The 22,407-nt window shown below is 42.9% G+C and overlaps 1 protein-coding gene across 2 annotated transcripts in view; it reads left to right on the forward strand.

Moving 5' to 3' along the window:
• LRRIQ3 (leucine rich repeats and IQ motif containing 3) overlaps positions 1-22,407 on the forward strand; it is a 57,647-nt gene that overhangs the window by 24,954 nt on the left and 10,286 nt on the right. For both annotated transcript variants that reach the window (XM_067467821.1, XM_067467822.1), the window contains exons 6-7: positions 1,347-1,515; positions 6,170-6,305. In XM_067467821.1, the coding sequence (XP_067323922.1) occupies positions 1,347-1,515; positions 6,170-6,305 (305 nt within the window). The remainder of the gene's footprint in view (positions 1-1,346; positions 1,516-6,169; positions 6,306-22,407) is intronic.

Raw genomic sequence — 22,407 nt, forward strand, 5'->3', positions numbered from 1 at the left:
TAATGTATTATAAAAACCACAAAATTAAAAGCTTGGCAATGTACTAAATTTCCTTAGACCAGAAGCTGGTCATTTCGAGTGCCTCTGGTGTGGCTGTAAGAAGGTCCTCCATTATGCATATGGTAGTGCTCAGACTGCATTGTAGTAAGTAGTCTGTGGTTTGCTCTCCTCCATACTCATGTTGTGGACTCTACTTTGTAACTCCATTTCTTAAGGTTAGCTCTGCATCTCACGGTGCCAGAGCACAGCCTGTTCAGTGCCTTCCAAGTCGCTCAACCTTCTGTGTGCCCAGGAGGGAGGTGGTGACGGATGTCAGGTGGTGCAATACTGGCTAAACAGTATAATTTCTCCAGAGGTGTAGGGTGTAGACATCCTGTGATAATGCAGCATGCACTATCCTTTTCGCTCTGCCACCACCTCGTGACCTCCACCCAGATAATCAAATAGTACCAATTTCCATTGCTTCTAAACTGCTTCATCAGTATGTTAATATAAAGCCCTTCTCAGATTATGTTTCATCATCCCGCTTTAGATGCACTGTAAAATAAAAGATTTGCCAACTATTTATACTTGCCAAATTATTGCCTTTATTTTCTTTAACTTTGAATGTCACTTGCAAATGGTTTTGTCTAAGATTTACTCTTGCTTTGGTTTAAAATGTTCAAACATATATCCCAACACTCTAATGAAATGCACTTTTAAAGCCCTTTAAAAATGTATTTCATCTGACACTTAAAAAGCATAGAATGTTCATTTTTGGTTTGGAAGCTTATTTCTCTCTTCATTTATAGCACAGTTATAGGGTGATAGAATGTACAGTTTCCTTTATCCTTGCATAAAAATAAACACGAGCATGTTTGTCTGTTACTTATAAGCCTGGATTACCAGCAACTTTTATTGTTTCACAATATGATCATGTTCATATATATCACTAGCATTTAAAGGACTGCTATCCATAACATATTTATAGTGGTAAAAGATGTCTTCCTGTGGACTCTTAACTGGAAGTATGCTTTGTTGAACACAGTGGGGCTTTTCTGCACATTTACTATGCATACAAACATGCATATGATTGAACTTCAGTAACACTGTGAGAATGAATGATATCTTGTTGTAGATATTGATGTTTGTGTGTTATCTTTTCAATGCAACTTCTTGATATGCTTTCTTAGTAATATATGAAGACTACTTTAGCACGTAATTTGCCATTTGTTGAAAAAAGAGGGCAAAAGAGAAACTATACTAAAATGAATGTTTATAGTTCTTCATTGTTTTGAATTTTTCGAATGTTTATATGTTTTACGTCCTCAAAATTAGAGTGCTAAACCTCCTCTTTTTAAAAATAGCTTGATGCCAGTAAATGAAGTTCTGCGACATAAACGTTATATCAGAGATGGGCTGAAGAGAATATATATTCGACAAGCACCTGCAGTACATAGCAGTAAAAGCGCTATGCTTCACACCAGTAAGATAGAACAACAAGCTGCTGTTAAAAAACCTGCATCTCCGATCCAAGTAAGTGTACTGTTTATACTTAATTTAGAAACAATTGTTAAAAAATCTGTACTTTCTGTATAACAGGTAGAATCATTCCATGGATCTAAGGAAAAGCCTTCATAATCTTAAATAATTAAAAGGTGGAAATTCTTTGTTTTTGGTAGGACTGAGGATTTTGAAGTCGATTATGTGAAGAATTTGGGGAGCATGATTAGCTTCTATCAGTATGCTGAAGTATATGTCCAACATGTTCATGAAACAATAGAAAAGCCTACTGATAGAAAAGCCCCAATGTGTTCTACCATAACAAGCTATCTTCTCCAGACTGAGTAGGGGCTATGTTCCTAATGTATTAGCTCAGTGTTTTCTCTCTCTCCTTCCATTGATCACTATGCCGGCCCAGAAATGTTGGAATATTTAAGCCATGTGATACATATACAGGAAGTCTCTGAGTTACAAACATCTAACTTACAAATGAGTCATAGTTACTCATCAGATACATACTTGGTGGAATAATTACTTCATCTTTTTTTTTCAATTGCTTTTGACTTCTTCAATGGCCAAACACCCACTTTTCTCTCAGATTATTATTTTGAAAAATTTAGAATATTTTTCTAAATTTTGTCCAACCCTGTTCTCCCCTTCTGCAGTGAGGTTTTTTATTTCAGTCTAGTTGAGTGTTGCTGCTCTCGAGACACTTTCTGGATTTAGATTCAATTTCAGTGGCTCTTGGAGCTAGAGTTCTCTTCGTTCCTCTTACAGAGTTCCAAATCAAAAAAGACAGTGTTCAAAATATTGTATCTCCCTATTTGAGCATTCCCAACCATTAATATCTTTGTTGGAGGGCTTTCTGTTGGTCCCACCACCATCACAAGCAGAGAGCCTTCTTTGTGGCTGCCTCCAAGTTTTAGAACTCTCTTCCTCAGAAATCCTTACCAGCAGATGAGGAATTTGGTTTTTAATATATTGCAGCAGATTGAGAGGCATTTATTGTTTTTTAAATGAGTTTTTTAAACTGCTTTGGCCCTTTGGTTTTTTTTTTTTTAAAAAAAATTAAACAAAAGTGAGATTTCTTTGGGTTTTAATTTTTAGTTGTACTATTTTTAAATAGTCTTTGTTGAATCTCATGCTGAGATAAGGCAGGAAATGCAAAAGCCTAAAAATCTCCAATTATTTTAAGAAAAGAAAGCATTGAGAACATTGGAGAAAGCATTGGAGATGGCCTCTTGATTGTTACTTACTTGTAGGGAAGAGAACAATCAATCCTGCTTTTCGATTATAGCCATATCTACCTCTGTTGTGGATCCTTAATCCAGGAACAAGGAAGAGGAAAGTGAGGGTTATGTATTTGTGTAGACTATTGATGAATAATGTGTATAAGAAGTTGAGGGAGATTCAAACAAGGATATAAAATAAGAACAATAAAGAAAATAAAACATGAAGAAAAGAAAGGAGGGTTTTATCTTTTCCCTGTGAGACCAATGAGTGGATGGGATGTTGATAAATATATAGGACATACAAAAGATTATGACACATACTTACATTTGGTCCCACCTAAAAGAGATGGGGGACCCTCTCATTAGACTTCTTTTTCTATTTAAATTACAGTAATAAAGCAATACTTTCTTACAATGTGTTTGTATATCTGTGTATGTTCAAACACATGAAATTTAATGAAATTTTGGTAATACAAATAGTCTCTCACCTCTTTTTGACAATAATGGCCACCCTGTGACTGTCAGTCAAGGGAATCAAAATGTTGTCTTTTGTTCCTTTAAAAAAAACCTGTATCTTTCCAGCCTACTTTAAAGTTTATTCATTTTTGCAGAATCTTCTACTTTTATGATCACAGTTTATGTGGTAGTTAGCACTCTAAAAAAAAGAAAATGATTTATAAAAGAAATAGAGCTACCAGATGTAATCATATAAAGTGCAATTTTTTAAAATAGAAAAAAACATAGTCAAGCATTCTGCATCATTTTCTTAAGGCTTAATTGATACTTTTTATTATTATTGTGTTGATACAAAATAATACTGCCAGTCTGTTGGGAAAGTAGTTGAATGGATTTCAGCACTGATGTATCTAAATTATACCAAAAATAAGAGAAAATATTATTAAAGTAATTTGACTGCAAACTGCATCAGATAGAATATAACAAAATAAAATGGCTTGCTTATCACTGGGAATTGCAGTATTATATTTTAAATTGACACAAAATGGCTTCACTTGGGGTGGGCCACATCTGCTATCAGTTTCTGTGATGGTGGCCTATGGCTCCAAAATATTTAGACAAAATAGCTTGAATATATTATTCAAAATATACCCCTACAAAACACCCTTAGATGTCTTACTTCCCTCCTTCCTGAAATATCTTCCTTTAAGCACTAGAGATGTAATTCTTCACTAAGTATCTTCTTAAAGTAGCAGCAAATAATTTAAGCATTTTCTTCCTGCTGTGAGAGAGGCTTCAAAAGCCAGATAATTTTAAAGGGCTATTTTCAATTCAGTTTATAGCAATTACATGTAGTCCTTTTGCAGATAATACAATGTTTTCTGCCCAGAAAATAATATTTCAATGCAGAAATGCTATTTTCTGAGCAGAACACGCTATTTGCTGCATAGAAGGTGCTGTCCTCTGTGCAACCATGTACAACAATTTTTGCACAGAACAAATCCAGAACTGCAAAGATTGTCATCAGTCCAAGATTGTTCCCATTAGAATTTCTTAACACTCAAAAAGATATTTTTTCAACCAATTTTTGAATATATTTTCAGCCCCTTTAATCACCATACTACTAGGGACTAGTTCTTTAGAAAAAAATACATTGTGTCATTACATAAATAAAGCTTCTTTACCTATACATTTCTATAAGTTGATTCAAGCCAAGTTTGCACTTACTATTTGAATATGTCTTTACCAGTATTGTTCCTTGGGCATCTTAAACAATTAGGCAGTGTATAAAAATTACACCTAAAACAAAAACACTCCTAAGTTCAGGATTAGACAGTGGGGAAAAGAATGAAAGTCAAAATAAGAAATGGCTAAGTAAAAATACATATGTTATATTTTCTGTTTTCTTTGTCCAGTAAATCTACTTACAACTTCTTTCATTCTGTGTCTGTTTAAGTTCTGTATCTCCTGTACATTCTAAACTTTCATGAGGCTTTCATCTCCACTGCACCCTATAAATGAAAGCCTACCTGGATCTTCAAATTCCCCAATCCTTTCAATAATCCATGGCCATGAATTTTTACTGGCATAGAAGCAACACAAGAATATTGACAGTTGATATGCTAGCCTGGATAGAAAGTGAAAGCAAGCTGAAGTTTAGCAAATGTCTACACGGTATCAAAAAACTTGTTTTCCTTACCAACTAACCACCTTGATCCAAATAAAATACCTATGGAATGGTAATGGAATAGTTTCTATCTCTTGTGTATCATTTTTAGATTCATGTTAAACAGTGTTGTATCCAGAAACTACAGTTAAATATTGGGCAATTAAATATTATTGTCTACAGATTCATATATACTGTAGAATAAGTGCAGCTTGATACCACTTTAACTGCCATGTCTCAGTGCTATGGAATCATGAGAATCTGGGGACACAAGTGCACTAACACTTCTTTTGGGACTAATCCAGAGTTCTGCATGCTGGATTGGCCTTGATAAGTTTCCCCACAGAGACTCCCCAAACATCCGCAGAGACTAAAAGGCATCCTCACAACTCAGCAGCATTGAAGGTAGTTCATCACTGCTGAGTGGCCACCCTAGTTCCCCCCTCCCTCGTGACCTATCTTTCTGCCATTGCATACCCTGACATCAACTGGGGTGATGGAGTGCTGAGGTGGGGGGGGGGGGGAGATGAGGAAATCCACCCCTCCTATGACATGGGAAGTGAGGTGTGGTGCCGTTTCATTTGGGAACCATCCCAGTTGTCCCTACTGGCAGAATTCCAGGCAGAATTCAGAATTTTCCCAAACTTTGGGTAATGCAGGGCAAGGTCACATTAGGGGGGCCTTGCCCCGCACTACGATGGATCAGCCCTGTACCGTGATTAGCCGTTGCAGGGCTAACTGCATATAGTAGTAAAGGTTGGTGAGGAACCAGCGCCCATTGGCAGAGAATGCAAAAAAACCTTGTTAAAAGGCAATTCCGATGATACCATAACATTGAACCATGGCAGTTACAGTGGAGCAAACCTGCATTCTACAATAAAGATGCACCACACAGATCTTTAGTTATGCATATTTATATGAAAGGGGACTACGTAGTGATGTTCAGATTCCCCACCAATAGCATATGCTTCCTAAACAGAATGCTTCTCTTGTTTGCACAGATAAATCTAAGGTGCCCTTGTCATCTACAAGCTGCAAAGAAATGCATCTTGGTGTAACAGATGATGAGTGAAAGGGCCGTTTAGTCTAAAAGTTAGAATTTATTCAAGGAGCATAGGGATATGAGATCGAAACAAATATTCGTTCATCCATGCAAACACTGATACTACCTAGAGAGATGAATAATTTTTCATGAAAGGACAGAAAAGAAGAACTAAAATGATTTTTACTTCTGTTAAATGAAAATTAGTAAAATCTATAGTAAAATGCTGTCCTCAGCTTTGGAATTTTGCTGCTGTAATACGTTTGATAAACGAAGTGTTGATTTTAACAGATTGTAGACCTGAAAAATCGCAAGGAGCTTCATTCATATTTGAGACGATTGGAATACCCCCTTGTATCATCCATGCTCAGAATGGAAGAAAAGAACAAGATCAAACAGAAAAAATCAAGATTGTCCCCAAGAAAGGGTTAGTAACCTAACCATCAGTTCTGTACCCAAGGCAACACTAAGTATATTTTATGAGCTGCTGTGTTGTTTTTGAACAATAGAAACTCATAGATTGCTTTGTGCTTTTATTGTTGATAGTTTTTATATGTCCATCTATTTTTTTTACATAAAATTACACTTACATGTCACATCTGCTTACTTTTAATCTTGTTTCACCCTTATACGTTAAGGTTGGTGAATATGTCATCTTCCATATGATGTTAGATTTCAGTTCCCATGAGTGATATGGATAGGAATAGAAAATGATAGGAATAGAAGCTCAGCAATCCATGAATCTCTTATAAATGCCTAATGGTATTTATACCATAATGGAAATATGTAGAGGGCTGAAGGACATAGTAGTCACATTAGCTGGAGGTGATAATTTCCAGAGCTTGCATTTATGTTTTTTTTTTTTTTAAGGAAACAAAACTTGTCTAGTGGTCTATACTTTGTGATGATGAAGTAAGAGGTTTCATTTCATTTACAAAACCTGAGAGAATCAGTTTTTAAAATTACCACTCTCTACAGTCTGGAGGTAGGAGATTATAACACATGGGTGTATTTCATTTGTCAAAGAACATGGACTTTTTACATAGTTAGCAAAATTGGGTTTGATTCATGAGACTGAAACTACCAGTCATCAGTTTTCATTAGTGTCGTCTTCATCTGTAGTGCAGTCACTAGATATAATGTAATGTTCCTCATGTGGAGTATACTTTGTATATCTTTGTCAGCTCCTTCAACCACTTCCAGAGTGAAAGAAAGTTACTTCAGGTGCAGAATCAAATGTCTTCCAGTAATTTAATTCTCCCTAGCTATTTTCTGTTGCTTGTATCATATTGCCACAAAGACACATAAAGCATAATCAATTTGGAATACCTAACTAGAGGTCAGCTGTTACCAATTGTGCCACGTATTTTGAAGAGTCACAAATAGAGGACAAAAGAGAGAAATGTGAAGTAGGAAGGTGCGCCAAGAAAATCATTGTTGAGACTTCCCTCCATCTAGAAATCTATATTGTCAATGTGAAAGACTGTGGATCCAGAATAGGTCTCCACAGTCACTTACAGACTCACCTTCAAGACCCTAGCCTTGGAAGATAGTCATACTCAACTACCAGTGATCATCTCTCCCTCTCTCTCTCTCTCTCTCTCTCTCTCTCTATATATATATATATATAGACATAATACGGTGCATGTTTAATATTTATTTAAGGAGCATGCAGTGATTTAGTTCACCAGAGATGGGTATATAAGAAGACATTTGTGAAATAATGTAGGTCAAACTAAACAATACATTTATCAGGTGCTCCTTCAAGTGGTATAAAATATTCTTATGGTAGCACTTCCATTTTCCTCTCTTTCATATCTGACATTTAGTGTGCCTTTGGAAACATAGCATTGGAATTCACTTTGGAAAGAAAACACTGACATAACTTGAAAATCAGATTGCTGAAGCAAATATCTGAGGAATTTCTGTTGTGAAAAAAAAAAAAACAACCCAGGATAATGATAGGGAATATACATTGCCCTCAATGTGCAATTTGGTAGAAAGCATCATAGAAACAAGTTGGCAGGGAAATGTTATAGCATCTCCCTCTATAGAATTCAGGGCATCCAAGATAATTTTAGTATCCTCCTCTTCGTGAGAAAGAAATTCAAATGAATAGTTTAAGGCAGAAGCTTCATTATAAACTGCACAATTCAAGGCTTCTTAAATAGGATTTGGAAATTTATCCCATGTTTGATTAAAGCAAGGTTATTGAACATTAACAACCATGTAAGAAATATGTAGAGGGCTGAAGGACATAAACTAGTCACATTAGCTGGAGGTGATAATCTAATAATATTTAATATATTTCGTATTGTTACAGGTTGTAGATCGAATAGTATTTGCCTACCATTCTTAGGCTAAAAGGTGTCAGTCAACAGTGAGCATGGATTTTTTAAAATCCAGAAGATTGCTTGAAAATTTTTAGTAGGGTTTATCTGGATTTTTTGTGTTGCTATACCAGTAATAGGATTAGGCCTTTGCAATGGCATTTTTCTCCTGATCTGGCACTCCACAGCACTTTAGGCTAGTGGGACTATCTTGCCTTCAGTGAAGGAAAGCATTTATGAAAAATATTTTCCTGTAGTAAACAGAATAACACAGGAAAAAATGTATATTCAAGGCAGTTGTGTTTGATATTTCTACTACACATATTACATTTTGCTGGCTATACAGCCTCCTCCTCGCCTACCACCCCAAATTAAGGAGAGAGAGGACCCCCTATCCTCAGGCTCTCGATAGAGGGGTGAAGAGCCGGGAAAGAACCAGGAAGGCCTAGAGGAGGCGGAGGAAAGGTGGAGAAGGAGAAGAAAAACGCCCGCCGCCATCCCATCGTGGCCGCTCTACCTTACCTCCGACTGGCTGCTGGCTGGGCTCCGCCGCTTGGCCACCAAGCTCGGCAGGCTGGGCTGGCTGGCCGGACCACCACCGCGACTGCTGGGGCCTCCGCTGCCGTCGCCCTTTACTGGGGCCGCCACCAGACTGGTCCGCCGTCGCCGGGCCGCCGCCGCCGCCGCCGAGTGGGGCCGAGGAGGCCAAGCCATCGCCGCTCCTTCTGCCGAGGAGGGGCCGAGTGGGGCCGAGGAGGCCAAGCCGCCGCCGCCGTTGCCGCCGCCGCCGAGTGGGGCCGAGGAGGCCAAGCCACCGCTGCTCCCTCTGCCAGGCCGCCATTGCCACCCCAGGGAGGCCAGGCGCTGAGGGCAGACGCCGCGTGGAGGCCGGGGAGGCCAAATCATCGCCGCGGAGGCCTTCCACCCCCAGGGACTTTTGCCCCCGTTGGGACGCTGCCGCCCGTGGCTACCGCCAGGCCGCTGGAGCCGCCATCGCGGGCCGGACGAAGCTGCTGACGCCCCTTTGCGGGGGCCAGGCTGCGGCCGAGTCACCAGGCCGCGGCCGCCATTGGGCTGCCGGACGAGACTTCTGCCGCCTCCTACGAGGGCCTCTGTTAAGCCGCTGCTGTTGCAACCATCGTTCCACCGGGCCTCGCTGCTGCGGCCGCCGCCATCATCCACCATCATCCGCCGCGCTGCCAGGACGGGCTCCCCGGCTCCCGGTGAGGACGCGGTTGGTCCCGTTGGCGGATTGTAGTGCCGCTCGGGCCCGCCTACTGCCGCTGCTGCTGTTGCTGCAGCTGAGGAGAGAACTGGGGAGCTCGGACCCGCTTGCTGCCGCCGCTGCTGCTGCGGCAGTTGAGGAGAGAGCTGTGGAGAGAGCTGAGGAGAGAGACACGCTACGACTGCCTCTCCCCTTGGGAGGAAGATCCAGCGCCGAGTTCCTGGAGACTTGCAGGCTTGCCGCTTGAGCCGCCGCCGGGGTTACCGCCGCCATTCTTCCATCAGGCCGCGGCTGCTGCCTCCGCTGGGCCGCTGCGGAGCTGCGGAGCTCCTCTGCTGGTGAGTCATCGCCGAGCTACGGCCGGGTCGCTACCGCTGTCACCGCCGGGGGACCACCACCACCGCCCCACTAGGCCGCAGACATCGCCAGCAGGACCGCGCCTCCCATCCGGCCAGACCATTGCCGCGGCCGCTATCATCACCAGCTTGTAGCTGGGCTGCGGACTGCGGAGGGTCTGGCTGTCTCGGTGCGGACCCCAGAACAGACATCTTGTGCTGACCTTTTTGTGTAGACCTGATATTGTGTTGGCCTCCTCTGTGCAGTTCTTGTGTAACCTTTTGTGTAGACCGTTGTTTAGACCAACTGTGCTGCCCTTACCGAGTTACCATCTCCGGAAGCCCCCATCCGCTTCATTCCAACCGTCTTGAGACTCCATCTGGGTCATAATAGCATTGAGTTAATTGACCATCATCTCAGCCCCATAGGAGGGGATTATATACCATCAGCTTGCACATTCCTGGGCCTATATCGGCTGAATATGTGATATTAACACGAGATATAGCACTTTATGTAGAGAGCACTTTAAGGCACCTGCCTGTGCCGCCAACCGCATTAGCACTTTCGCCCCTTCCTATCCCTCCGTGCCGCACTTTAGCTACTGCACTTTAGCTATTGCACTTTAGCTACTGTAGCGATTGCACCTTAGATCTAGCTCTTTTTGTGCACTTTATGAACTATTCTAGTGGTGTGGCCAGAACATCCAACACTGCCTTGTATTGTTGTTATCCATGTGGTCCCCCATCCCCCTCTGTGTGCTATCCTTGTTACTATTGTATAGTGTGAGGGACAGGGGGGGAGGTGGGTTGGACCCTATAAATAAAAATGAGGTGGGGAGGGGGGTAGTGGGGAAGAAAGGAGATTGGCAAAGACCGGAAAGTCAAGCAACGAATAAAGCAGAAAGCAAGATCTTGGCGTTAGTCTGCGGCATGGAGGGGGGGAGGTGTTCCATGAGCCGAGGGGCCCCCATAGAGGTCGTGGTGGGAAGGAGGAGATGCGGGAAAAGGAGACCTCGAATTCGGCCTAATTCGGACCGCTTATCTATATTAACAACCCCCAACCGGTCTCCTAAGGTAAATTGGTGTAACCAGGTGAGCGGGCCCTCTGGTTTGAAGGTTTGAAGGTGGTGTTGTTGAACGCCAGATCTGTCAACGGTAAAACGACCTGGATCCAGGATTTAATCCTGGAGGAGCGGGCAGATCTGGCGTGCATCAAGGAGACCTGGCTGGATGAAGCTGGGGGCGTAAACCTCTCCCAGCTTTGTCCTCCAGGCTTCTCCGTGCAACACCAACCAAGAGCCGGAGGACGGGGAGGCGGGGTCGCAGTGGTCTATAGAGATTCCATCCATCTGACCAGGAGTCCCATCCCGCAGACCACAAATTTCGAATGCGTCCACCTGAGGGTGGGTGACCGGGACAGAATAGGGATTCTTGTAGTGTACCGTCCACCTCGCTGCACTACAGTCTCCCTGCCTGAGCTAGCGGGGGTGGTCTCGAGCCTGGTGGTGGAGTCCCAACGGCTCCTTGTGCTGGGGGACTTCAACATCCATGCCGAGGCGACCCTCACAGGAGCGGCTCAGGATTTCATGTCTGCCATGGCAACCATGGGGCTGTCCCAACAAATAACTGGCCCCACCCACTGTGCTGGACATACATTGGACTTGGTTTTCTGCCAGGGATGGGAGCAAGGTGGCGGTGTGGAGGAGTTGTCCATCTCTCCGTTGCCATGGACCGACCACTTCCTGATCAGATTTAGGCTCACTGCGCCCCCTAACCTCCGCAAAGGTGGAGGACCCATTAAGATGGTCCGCCCCAGGAGGCTTATGGATCCGAACGGATTCCTGACGGCTCTTGGGGATTTTCCCGCCACCTCGGTAGGTGACCATGTCGAGGCCTTGGTCGCTCTCTGGAATGGGGAGATGACCAGGGCAATTGACAGGATCGCTCCGAAACGTCCCCTCTCAAGTAACCGAGCTAAACCAGCTCCTTGGTTCACTGGGGAGCTGGCAGCGATGAAGCGAAGGAAGAGGGAACTAGAGAGCGTGTGGCGCTCGGACCCAAGCGAGCCAAATCGAGCACGGTTTGTGTCCTTTTTAAGGGCATATGCCGCGGCAATAAAAGCCGCAAAGAAAACTTTCTTTGCGGCTACTATTGCGTCTGCAAAAAACCGTCCGGCGGAGTTGTTTCGGATTGTCAGAGGTCTTTTAACTCCCCCTACTTCAGGTGGGAGCCCTGACAACTCGGACACGCGCTGTGAAGCACTTGCTCGGTTCTTTGCAGACAAAGTCGCTTTGATCCATTCTGGACTGGACGCCACATTAAATGCAGTCTCTGTGGATGTGACACAAGCACCTGCTTGTCCTATTTTGATGGATTCTTTTCAGTTTGTGAAACCCGAGGATGTGGACAAGATACTTGGAGGAATGAGGCCTACCACGTCCATCCTAGACCCCTGCCCATCCTGGCTTCTGAAAGAGGCCAGAGGGGGATTGGCTGAGTGGGTAACGGTGGTGGTTAATGCCTCCCTTCGGGAAGGCACGATTCCAGCGAGCCTAAAACAGGCTATTATAAAGCCGCTGTTGAAGAAACCATCACTAGACCCCACTAAATTTGACAACTTTTGGCCTGTTTCCAATCTTCCCTTCTTGGGCAAAGTCATGGAAAGCGTGGTGGCCTCACAACTCCAGGTATTCTTGAGAGACACGGATTATCTGGATCCGGCACAGTCTGGCTTCAGACCGGGACATGGTACCGAGACGGTCTTGGTCGCCTTAGTGGATGATCTCCGCCGGGAGCTAGACAGGGGGAGTGTGTCCCTGTTGGTGCTTCTGGACCTCTCAGCGGCCTTCGATACCGTCGACCACGGTATTCTTCTGGGACGCCTTGCAGAGATGGGCCTTGGGGGCACCGCTTTGCAGTGGCTCCAGTCATTTCTGGAGGGTCGTACCCAGAAGGTGTTATTGGGGGACTCCTGTTCAACGCCACAGCCTTTGACCTGTGGTGTTCCTCAGGGCTCTATACTGTCCCCCATGCTGTTTAACATCTACATGAAGCCGCTGGGTGAGATCATCCGGAGTTTCGGGGTGCGGTGTCACCTGTACGCAGATGACGTCCAACTCTGTCACTCCTTCCCACCTGCTACTAAGGAGGCTGTCGAAGTCCTGAACCGGTGCCTGGCCGCTGTGACGGTCTGGATGAGGGCGAACAAACTGAAATTAAATCCAGACAAGACAGAGGTACTCCTGGTCAGTCGCAAGGCCGAACAGGGTATAGGGTTACAGCCTGTGCTGGACGGGGTCGCACTCCCCTTGAAGGCGCAGGTTCGCAGCTTGGGTGTGACCCTGGACTCATCGCTGAGCCTGGATCCCCAGGTTTCAGCGGTGACCAGGGGAGCATTTGCACAGCTTCGGCTCGTGCGCCAGCTGTGCCCGTATCTTGGGAAGTCTGACTTGGCCACGGTGGTACACGCTTTGGTCACATCCCGCCTCAACTACTGCAACGCTCTCTACGTGGGGCTGCCCTTGAAGACGGCCCGGAAGCTCCAGCTAGTCCAGCGTGCGGCAGCCATGTTGTTAACCGGAGCGGGACGCAGGGAGCACACAACGCCCTTGCTGTCCCAGCTCCACTGGCTGCCGATTAGCTACCGGGCCCAATTCAAGGTGCTGGTGCTAACCTACAAAGCCCTAAACGGTTCCGGCCCAAAATACCTTGAGTACCGCATCTCGGCCTACGAGCCCACGAGGACCTTGAGATCATCCGGGGAGGCCCTTCTCTCGGTCCCGCCTGCCTCACAGGCACGCTTGGCGGGGACTAGAGAGCGGGCCTTCTCGGTGGTGGCCCCCCGGCTGTGGAACTCCCTCCCTGCTGAAATTAGACAGGCGCCTTCCCTCTTGGCCTTCCGCAAGGGCCTGAAAACCTGGCTCTTCGAAAAGGCCTTCAATTAAGTGCTACGTTTTGGAATGACCACCGGAATGGACTATGACTACGAGATTGATTATGACCCAAACAAGACGAAGCGGATTTTTAGTTTAATTAGCTGTGTGTTAGTAAGATGTGTGTTATGGCCCTGAATTTACTGTAACCGTTGTCTTTATGTTCTATGTTCTGTACACCGCCACGAGTCGCCTTCGGGCTGAGAGTGGCGGTTAACCAGTGCAAATAATAAATAAATAAATAAATATACAGCAACATATTTAAAAGATCCAAAATAAACTTCTTGACATCTCCATTAGTCAACCAAAAAGTGCAAAACATATTGAACTAGTTTTTAAAGCTCATTTTCTTCTTCATCAGGGAAAAATATTACAAATCTTTATGTGAGGATCATTATGTCTGGAGATGTTTACTTCAGGTGGTGTTTAAGATGATTTTGAGGAAAGCTTGGCATATCCTATCCCATTTAGAGTATACGAGGACTGAGGAAAAGACTAGTGCCTATTTATTTATTTATCGTATCAGAAGCAAACCAAGGATACAGTTGAAAATGTATTTTAAAAACACAAAGTTTAAAAACCTGCCATTATATTAAATGTCCTTTGACCAGAAGCTGGCTACTTGGAGTGCCTCTTCCATTGTGCATGTGGCAGGGCTCAGGTTGTGTTGTAGTAAGTGGTCTATGGTTTGCTCTCCTCCACACTCGCATACCATGGACTCCACTGTGTGGCCCCATTTCTTAAGGTTGGCTGTGCATCTCATGGTGCCAGAATGCAGTCTGTTCAGCACCTTCCAAGTTGCCCAGTCTTTTGTGTGCCCAGGGGGGAGTTTCTCATTCAGTATCAGCCATGACTTGAGGTTCTGGCAGATGTCAGGTGGTGCAATACCGGCTAAACAGTATATAATTTCTCCAGTGGTGTAGGGCATAGATATCTTGTAATAATGCGGCATGTCTCATTAAGAGCCACCTCCACTGTTTTAGCATGTTGAGATGTGTTCCACACTGGGCATGCATACTCAGCAACAGAGTAGCAAAGTGCAAGGGTAGATGTCTTCACTGTTTCTGGTTGTGATCCCCAGGGGGACAGGAGAGAAGCCTCCCTGAAGGATTGCAACACATCTGAGTGCCCTCTGGGAAATGTTTTTGTAGACGGCTGATTCTCTCAAACCAGAAGCAACCAGAAAAGAGTAGTAAAAGCCAAGTAATAGAATTGCCATCGTCACCGGCAGCAACTACCTTTTGAGATCTAGTCCTGTCTGTCTTGTTCAAGGCTGCAGCCATCATATGGCCATTCTCAAGTTAATGGGTTAACCAAATTTGACAAGAAATATTTGTTAGTGTTACATAGAACTTCTTTAAAGCTATTTTTATTTAATTATATTAACATTGTAGAACATAAAAATTCTCCTGATGTGGAGTGTGAATTTCATGATTAATCTTTTATATTGTGTTAATGATGAGGAAGTTCTTTGCATAAAATGTACTAAACTAGACTGCTTAGCAATGTCTTTCTGCAAAGGTTAAAGGAATTGTGGGGGAAATATGATCATTACATTCTCAGTTGCATCTATACAGATTCTAATTATTTTTGGTGTCAGCTTTGAAAAGCATAGTGTATGTGTCCCTGGTGAACACTGCACTGTGACAACTGAGAAAAATATTTATCCTATACAGTTGTGAAAAACTACAGCAAATATTTCCTGACCAAGTCATTGATACAATGCTTAGTTGTCTGTGATGTTCCTTGCTCTTTTATTTTCTTACAACTTGATTTATGGCTTACCTTTCCTATCCTCCTAAGAATTCTTTCTACTTTCATTTGATAACTTTGATGATCCGAGCTTATCTTTGATAGTGTTTTCATTATCTGCAACACTGCATTTCTACTGGCAAGATCCAGATAATGGCTTGTTTAAGTGTAACTTCTCATGCCCTCTTCTCAGGAGGAATATTCCAGAACAGTTGTGGTGGTTAGCCCTTGCTGCTTAGAGTTATTCTAACAAAACCGTTTGTAGCAAAGAATATAGAGCTTCCCATCCATATCATGCTGATGCAAGAGGTTGTAGCATATATGGATTTCTAAATATGTGTTTTCAGGAGAAATTTGAGGCAGTACAGAGAGAATAGCTGGGCAAAAATATGGATTTTTTTCCAGGAGCAGAGAACAAGACACTAGTATGTGGATGAAAATGGAAGAAGGGTGCAAAGAAGGCCAATACCAGATTAATTTAAGTAAAAGAGAAATTGTATAGCTGGGTGATGCAGATATAAGTTCTCTCTGTGTGAATCTTGATCATGGAAGGCTGGATCCATACAAGACTTTGTTCACTCCAAAAAGTGACAAGGAACCAGTGATGAGAAATAATTATGCGACTGCGATAAGTAAAGCCTTTTCTTTGTGTGCTATGTAGGTCAGAGCAGTCTCTCAGGTAGTTAATACAAGAATGGATGTCAAGAGAAGATATGCATAATTAGGGAATCATTTCATCCTTCTGAATCTTTTTGGAGAAATATTACCTCTGAATGTTCTGTGTTGCTGGACTGCATCCCTTTATACTGGCCTTTGCAATGGCATGTCAGCTTCCCAAGCTGTAAATAGAAAGTGGTGACTGCTTTTCTTTTTTTTTCAACATTGCTATTGGCAGTTCAGATTGACCGTGTCAGCTGTTATAAACCTGGAAATAAGTAAAGACATTGCTTTCCGTATGTCTGTGGTATAGAGGCTACAAACAATTCAAAGACTGCAAAAATGCATTCATAACTAATGAAATTATATCCGATTTTGTATCCTGTACTTTGCAATGAATATTCACCACTGGCAGAAGAATTAATCATAGAATCACTACCATAAACTATATGGTTGGGAGCTGGAGGAGAAAGAACCTAAAATTTCTTAGAAAGCAGATTTCCAAATTTAATCAATTACAGCCTGATCTTTTGTTGTATGAGAGCATGCTATAATTAATTAAAATTGTTTGCTGACATGTGACTCATCTCAATATGGCATATTCTTATGTAAAACAACAGTTATTCAGGAGGAGGCTTTTCTTGTGAAAAATGGGTTTTGAGAAAAAAGCAACATACAGGCACCTTATTTAGATATATTTACAATATTTGCTTAGCTGTATTAAAATATTTACATCTCTCATTATATATAAAAAACTCAAGTTGGAGTACAGCTAATAAAACAAATGTATACAAAACATCAAATAACAATTTAATATAGTTTTAAACAATTCAGGTAATACCACAGAAATCCACCACAAATGGAGTTCATTAGGGAACACAAAAGCTTTGGTGAAGAGCCAGGTTTTAATTTGGCGGCATAATGAGGCCAACATCAGTACCGCTTATTACTTGATGGAGAAACAATCTGTAGCTGAAGCCCCACAACAGAGGCATCATCTATACTGCCATATAATGCAGTTTCAATCTACATCATATGATAAGTTAGATTTATATAATGCTGTTTTAACTGCATTGAAATGCATTATATGAGTCTTCACTGACCATATAATGCAGTTTAATAATGCCATATAATGCAGTTTAATATAATGCAGAGCAGATGAGGCCAAAAAGGCATCTTCTGTGTTTCCACATTGTGATTGCATCTGCTGTTGTGAGATATAGAGCAATCCTTTGGGGAAAACTGACAAGAATTGGGTGTACAAATACAATCAATAATGTTTGGTATTAATAAAAAGCAGAAACAAAACTATTATAGTGCCACAATTCCCCAAGTGGTTTTGGATATATATTTTCAAACTGAAACAAGAATTATTCTGAAGTGACTAATTTATTTTCATTGTTCACTTGTACTAGCATTGTAAAAAGGATCCCCCGGTGGCGCAGTGAGTTAAACCCTTGTGCCAGCAGGACTGAAGACTGACAGGTCGGAGGCTCTAATCCAGGTAGAGCACAGATGAGCTCCCTCTGTCAGCTCCAGCTCCCCATGCGGGGACATGAGAGAAGCCTCCCAAAAGGATGGTAAAACATCAAAACATCTGGGTGTCCCCTGGGCAGTGTCCTTGCAGACGGCCAATTCTCTCACACTAGAAATGACTTGCAGTTTCTCAAGTTGCTCCTGACATGGGAAAAAAGCACTGTAAATATTCTGAGACCCACAAGTATGGAGCAGTCACTATACATGCACATTTTCATGAAATCATTCCCATTTCATTCTACATAGGAAAATTTTGCAGCATGATAAACTATTTTGATGTACTTAGACATAAATATAGATATATTACATGTACCACAAATCTAACATAAAAGTACTGTATTATCCGTGTCTTCCTTTCCCTGTTTTCATTCTCTTCGTAGATCTCTCAGAATAAACTCACTTCTTGTATTTGAAAGATCTTACAACATATAAAAATAACAGTATGAAAATAGATGTTAAATTACATTTCGGAAAAGAGAAATGAAATCCAGTGCCCTTACTTTAGTGTATTCAGTTCCTGGCTTGGTTTGGCTGTAGGGAATCAATGTAATATCAAATTTGGCTTGCCACTAGATGAGACAATTTCCAAAGTAGCAGCTTTGCAGCAGTGTATTCAGCACGATCCATTGTTGGGTAGTCTTAACCCATTTGTACTGCTACCATTTTATAACAAAACCATTCTTCTTCCCATTTGCCCAATGTGTTCTAATTGGTCTGATCCTATGTTATTTCTGTGTACTATAGCTTGCATATGGTTGATTCATAATTATTATCTAGATAAAATGTTGTCTGATGAAGAAGAAGAATGCTAGAATCAAGTTGCTGTATATTGACCCTATCTATTACTGTTATTCTTTATAGTTGTTTTTCTTTCTGGCCACTTGGACTTTTAAAATTGTGCAGGAGAAATAAATGGCACAGGTGAGGCTGGTGTAAAATAGCTTTCAGAAATCCCATTGCAAATGCTGGAAATGTTTCAAAAGGCATCATTAATGTTTAGGTTCCTAGATGTCATGGTTAAGTGGGATCTAAATGGAACCCGAGAAATCACAACTGGCTATGGAACATAGGATCTACTTCTGTGGCACTACTAAAGACAGACCACAGGGCCCTAAGCTGGGATTTCACAGTCCAGAGGGCATGGCGAAAGAATAATGATAATAACTAATGTGTGCATGCTTTTTTTAAAAAGACCCTGGGTGCTACACTTTATATCTCTGTTTTTCCCCCCTGACACATCTTTGTTCTGAAATGGATGTGCAGGTTCCCCAGGGAATGAACAAGGAGATAAGCCCAAATGTCGGTTTTCCAAAAGATGTTACCGTTGCCAGTGTTGCCATTTAAAGACATAACACCCACCATGAAGTTGGCATAACACTTATCATATGCTCCCAACTACTGATTGGCAAGGGTAGTGAAAAAGAGAAGGGTGATTTAACTAGAGAGAAAGGAGAAACACTGCTGCCAACTAGCTATGTTTATAAAAAATAATAGAAAGAAACACTTTATTCATTCTCTCCCTGTTTCCAGGTTAGCAGTGTAGCAGTATTGGAAGCAATTGGGGCCCCTTCTATTCTGCCCTATAATTCAGATTATCAAAGCAGATAATCCACATTATCTGCTTTGAACTGGATTATATGAGTCTCTACACTGCCATATAATCCAGTTCAAAGCAGATAATCTGTTTTTTATGTGGCAGTGTAAAAGGGGCCTGGGAGGTTTAGAAGCAGGGAGAATACTCAAACTACCTCACCCTATTACCACTATTTGCTGTACAACACAAAAGTAATGTTCTCTGATATGTATTCAGTATTGTGGAGAAACGCTGTTAACTTTCTGCCCAGTAAGGAGGAAAGTTACAAACGTTATTCAAGTTATTCATGCTGAGGCCACCTTGTCTGGTGCAGCTCAGGACTTCATGACAACCATGGGCCTGTCCCAAATGATATCAGGGCCTACTCATCAGGCGGGGCATACTTTAGCTCTAGTATTTGTGACAAACGGAGATAACGTTGGTGTGGAAGAGCAAAAAATTCTTCCATTATCATGGACCCACCATTATCTGGTCAGTTTTAGACTATCAGTTATCTCTAACCTCCGCAGGGGTGGAGGACCTATTAAGATGGTCCGCTCCAGGAGACTTATGGATCTGGAAGGATTCCTGATTTCTCTTGGGGATCTGTCTGTCATGATAGCTGGTGATCCTTTCAAATCCCTGATGGATCTCTATAACACCGAGATAGCCAGGGCGTTAGACATGATCGACCCTGAACATCCCCTCTCGCTGTACAGAGTCAATCCAACTCCTTGGTTCTCTGAGGATCTGGCATTGATGAAGCTCTTGAGATGGAGACTAGAGTGCATCTGGCGGAAATCTCGGAGTGTTCCCGACCAAACACGGGGGGAGTGTGACCTTGTTGGTTCTTCTGAACATCTCAGCGGCTTTCAATACCATCGATCATGGTATCTTTCTGGGACGGCTCTCCGGAATGGGTCTTGGGGGTACTGCATTGCAGTGGCTCTGGTCCTTTCTGGAGGGCCGCACCCAGTTGGTGAAGCTAGGGGATACCAGCTCAGACCCCTGGCCTTTGACCTGTGGGGTCCTGCAAGGTTCTATTCTTTCCCCCATGCTTTTTAATATCTACATGAAAGTGCTGGGGGAGGTCATCCGGAGTTTTGGAGTTCGTTGTCATCTCTATGCAGATGACATACAACACTACTCCTTTCCACCAACATCCAAGGAAGCCCCTCAGGCCCTGGACCAGTGCCTGGCCGCTGTGATGGGTTGGATGAGGGCTAACAGGTTGAAATTGAATCCTGACAAGACAGAGGTCCTCCAGGTCAGTCGCTCAGCCAAACGGGTATAGGGTGGCAACCTGTGTTTGACGGGGTTACACTTCCCCTGAAGACACAGGTCCGCAGTCTGGGGGTCCTCTTGGATTCAGCGCTGATGCTTGATGCTCAGGTGTCAGCAGTGGCTGGGCCTTTGCACAGTTAAAACTTGTGCGCCAGCTGCGACCATACCTCGAGAAGTCTGACTTGACCGTGGTGGTCTATGCCTTAGTTACCTCAAGATTAGACTACTTTAATGCATTATACATAGGGCTGCCCTTGAAGATGGTTCAGAAACTACATCTGGTGCAAAGGTCGGCGGTGAGATTGTTAACTGGAGCAAGTTACAGGGAGCGGTCAACCCTCCTGTTTAAACAGGTCCACTGGCTGCCGATAAGTTTCCGGTACCAATACAAGATGCAGGTTATCACTTATAAAGCTCTTAACGGTTCAGGACCTGCCTATCTGTGTGACCGCCTCCTTCCATACGAGCCCACGCGTTCCTTAACATCTTCCGGGGATTTCCTTCTCTCGCTCCTGCCCCATCTCAGGCACGGTTGGTGGGGACGAGAGAGAGGGCATTCTCGGTGGTGGGCCCCCGTCTCTGGAACTCCCTCCCCAGGGAGATTAGGCTGTCACCCTCCCTAGCCACATTCCATAAGGAATTAAAGACGTGGATGTTTTGTCATGCTTTCAATTGACGACTCCTATGACATCGACCTGTATCATGACCTGAATCGTCATTTAATCTGATGTCCTATATTATATTAACTGAATTGTTTCTGATCCAGTTAATTTGCTCTGTTTCCATGATATTTCCTATGCCATTATACATTGTTATCCACCGTACTAAACCACCTTATCCTTTAACCAGCTCATGCAGTGGCTTTCTCCCCCCCCCCCCCCCTTCCAAAATTAGTCTGCTGTTATTGATGTTGCTAGCTATTATTGTTATGCTGTTTTATGCTTTTTTATGCTGTCTTAATTGTTATTGATTTGTTTTTAATTGTATTCTGCCTTGGGCTTGGGCCCCATGTAAGCCGCCCGGGGAGATAGAGGCGGGGTAGAAAAATAAACAACTTCAACAACTTCTTCTTCTTCTTCTTCTTCTTCTTCTTTTTCTTCTTCCTCTTCTTCTTCTTCTTCTTCTTCTTCTTCTTCTTCAATAATCTTATCTTCCAACTTTTGTGGCTGTTTGAGAAAATTTAAAGAATGGACAATAGCAGTGGTAAAACAATGATGATACACTAGAATGGTCTCCCATATACTTGAGTTACACCAGGCATGGGCAAACTTTGGCCCTCTAGGTGTTTTGGATTTCAACTCCCAGAAATCCTAGCCAGCTTACCAGCTGTTATGAATTGTGGGAGTTGAAGTTCAAAACACCTAGAGGGCCAAGTTTGCCCACCAGCCAACAATGCTAAGAAATTCAGTTTATTAATATGAGTAATATCCTGAAGGACCAATATTATTTAATCTATTATTGTTCTGGACTCCAATAAAGCTAATGATTAGAAAATCGGCTAAGTGATTCTTTTACCCCGAGTCATAGCTTCTGATTTAGACCAATTAATAATATCGATAAGTAGGGACATTAGCTCCCAGAAGTCCCAGCCAGCCTGGCCAGGATTTAGGAATTCAGGAAGCTGAAGTCCACAAAACTCAGAGGACCAAATGTTGGAAACCACTGGTATATATGAATTGAAAGGACCCCAAACCTATTCTATTGCCTCTGGAATAGAAATATTAGACCAGAGATTTAAAAGGTTAATCAGCATACAAATCTACCTTATATTGATATTTTACTTGTATTAACTTGTAGATTGTTCCCCCCACCCCTTGATTGCTCATGTCAAAACATAGATATCCAAGGAGAAAGAAGATTCTCTTGAAAGTATCCCATTCATAATCTCTTTTAGAAATAATAAAA

The sequence above is a fragment of the Anolis sagrei genome, chromosome 4, assembly GCF_037176765.1.
Source record: "Anolis sagrei isolate rAnoSag1 chromosome 4, rAnoSag1.mat, whole genome shotgun sequence".
Lineage (NCBI taxonomy): Eukaryota > Metazoa > Chordata > Lepidosauria > Squamata > Dactyloidae > Anolis > Anolis sagrei.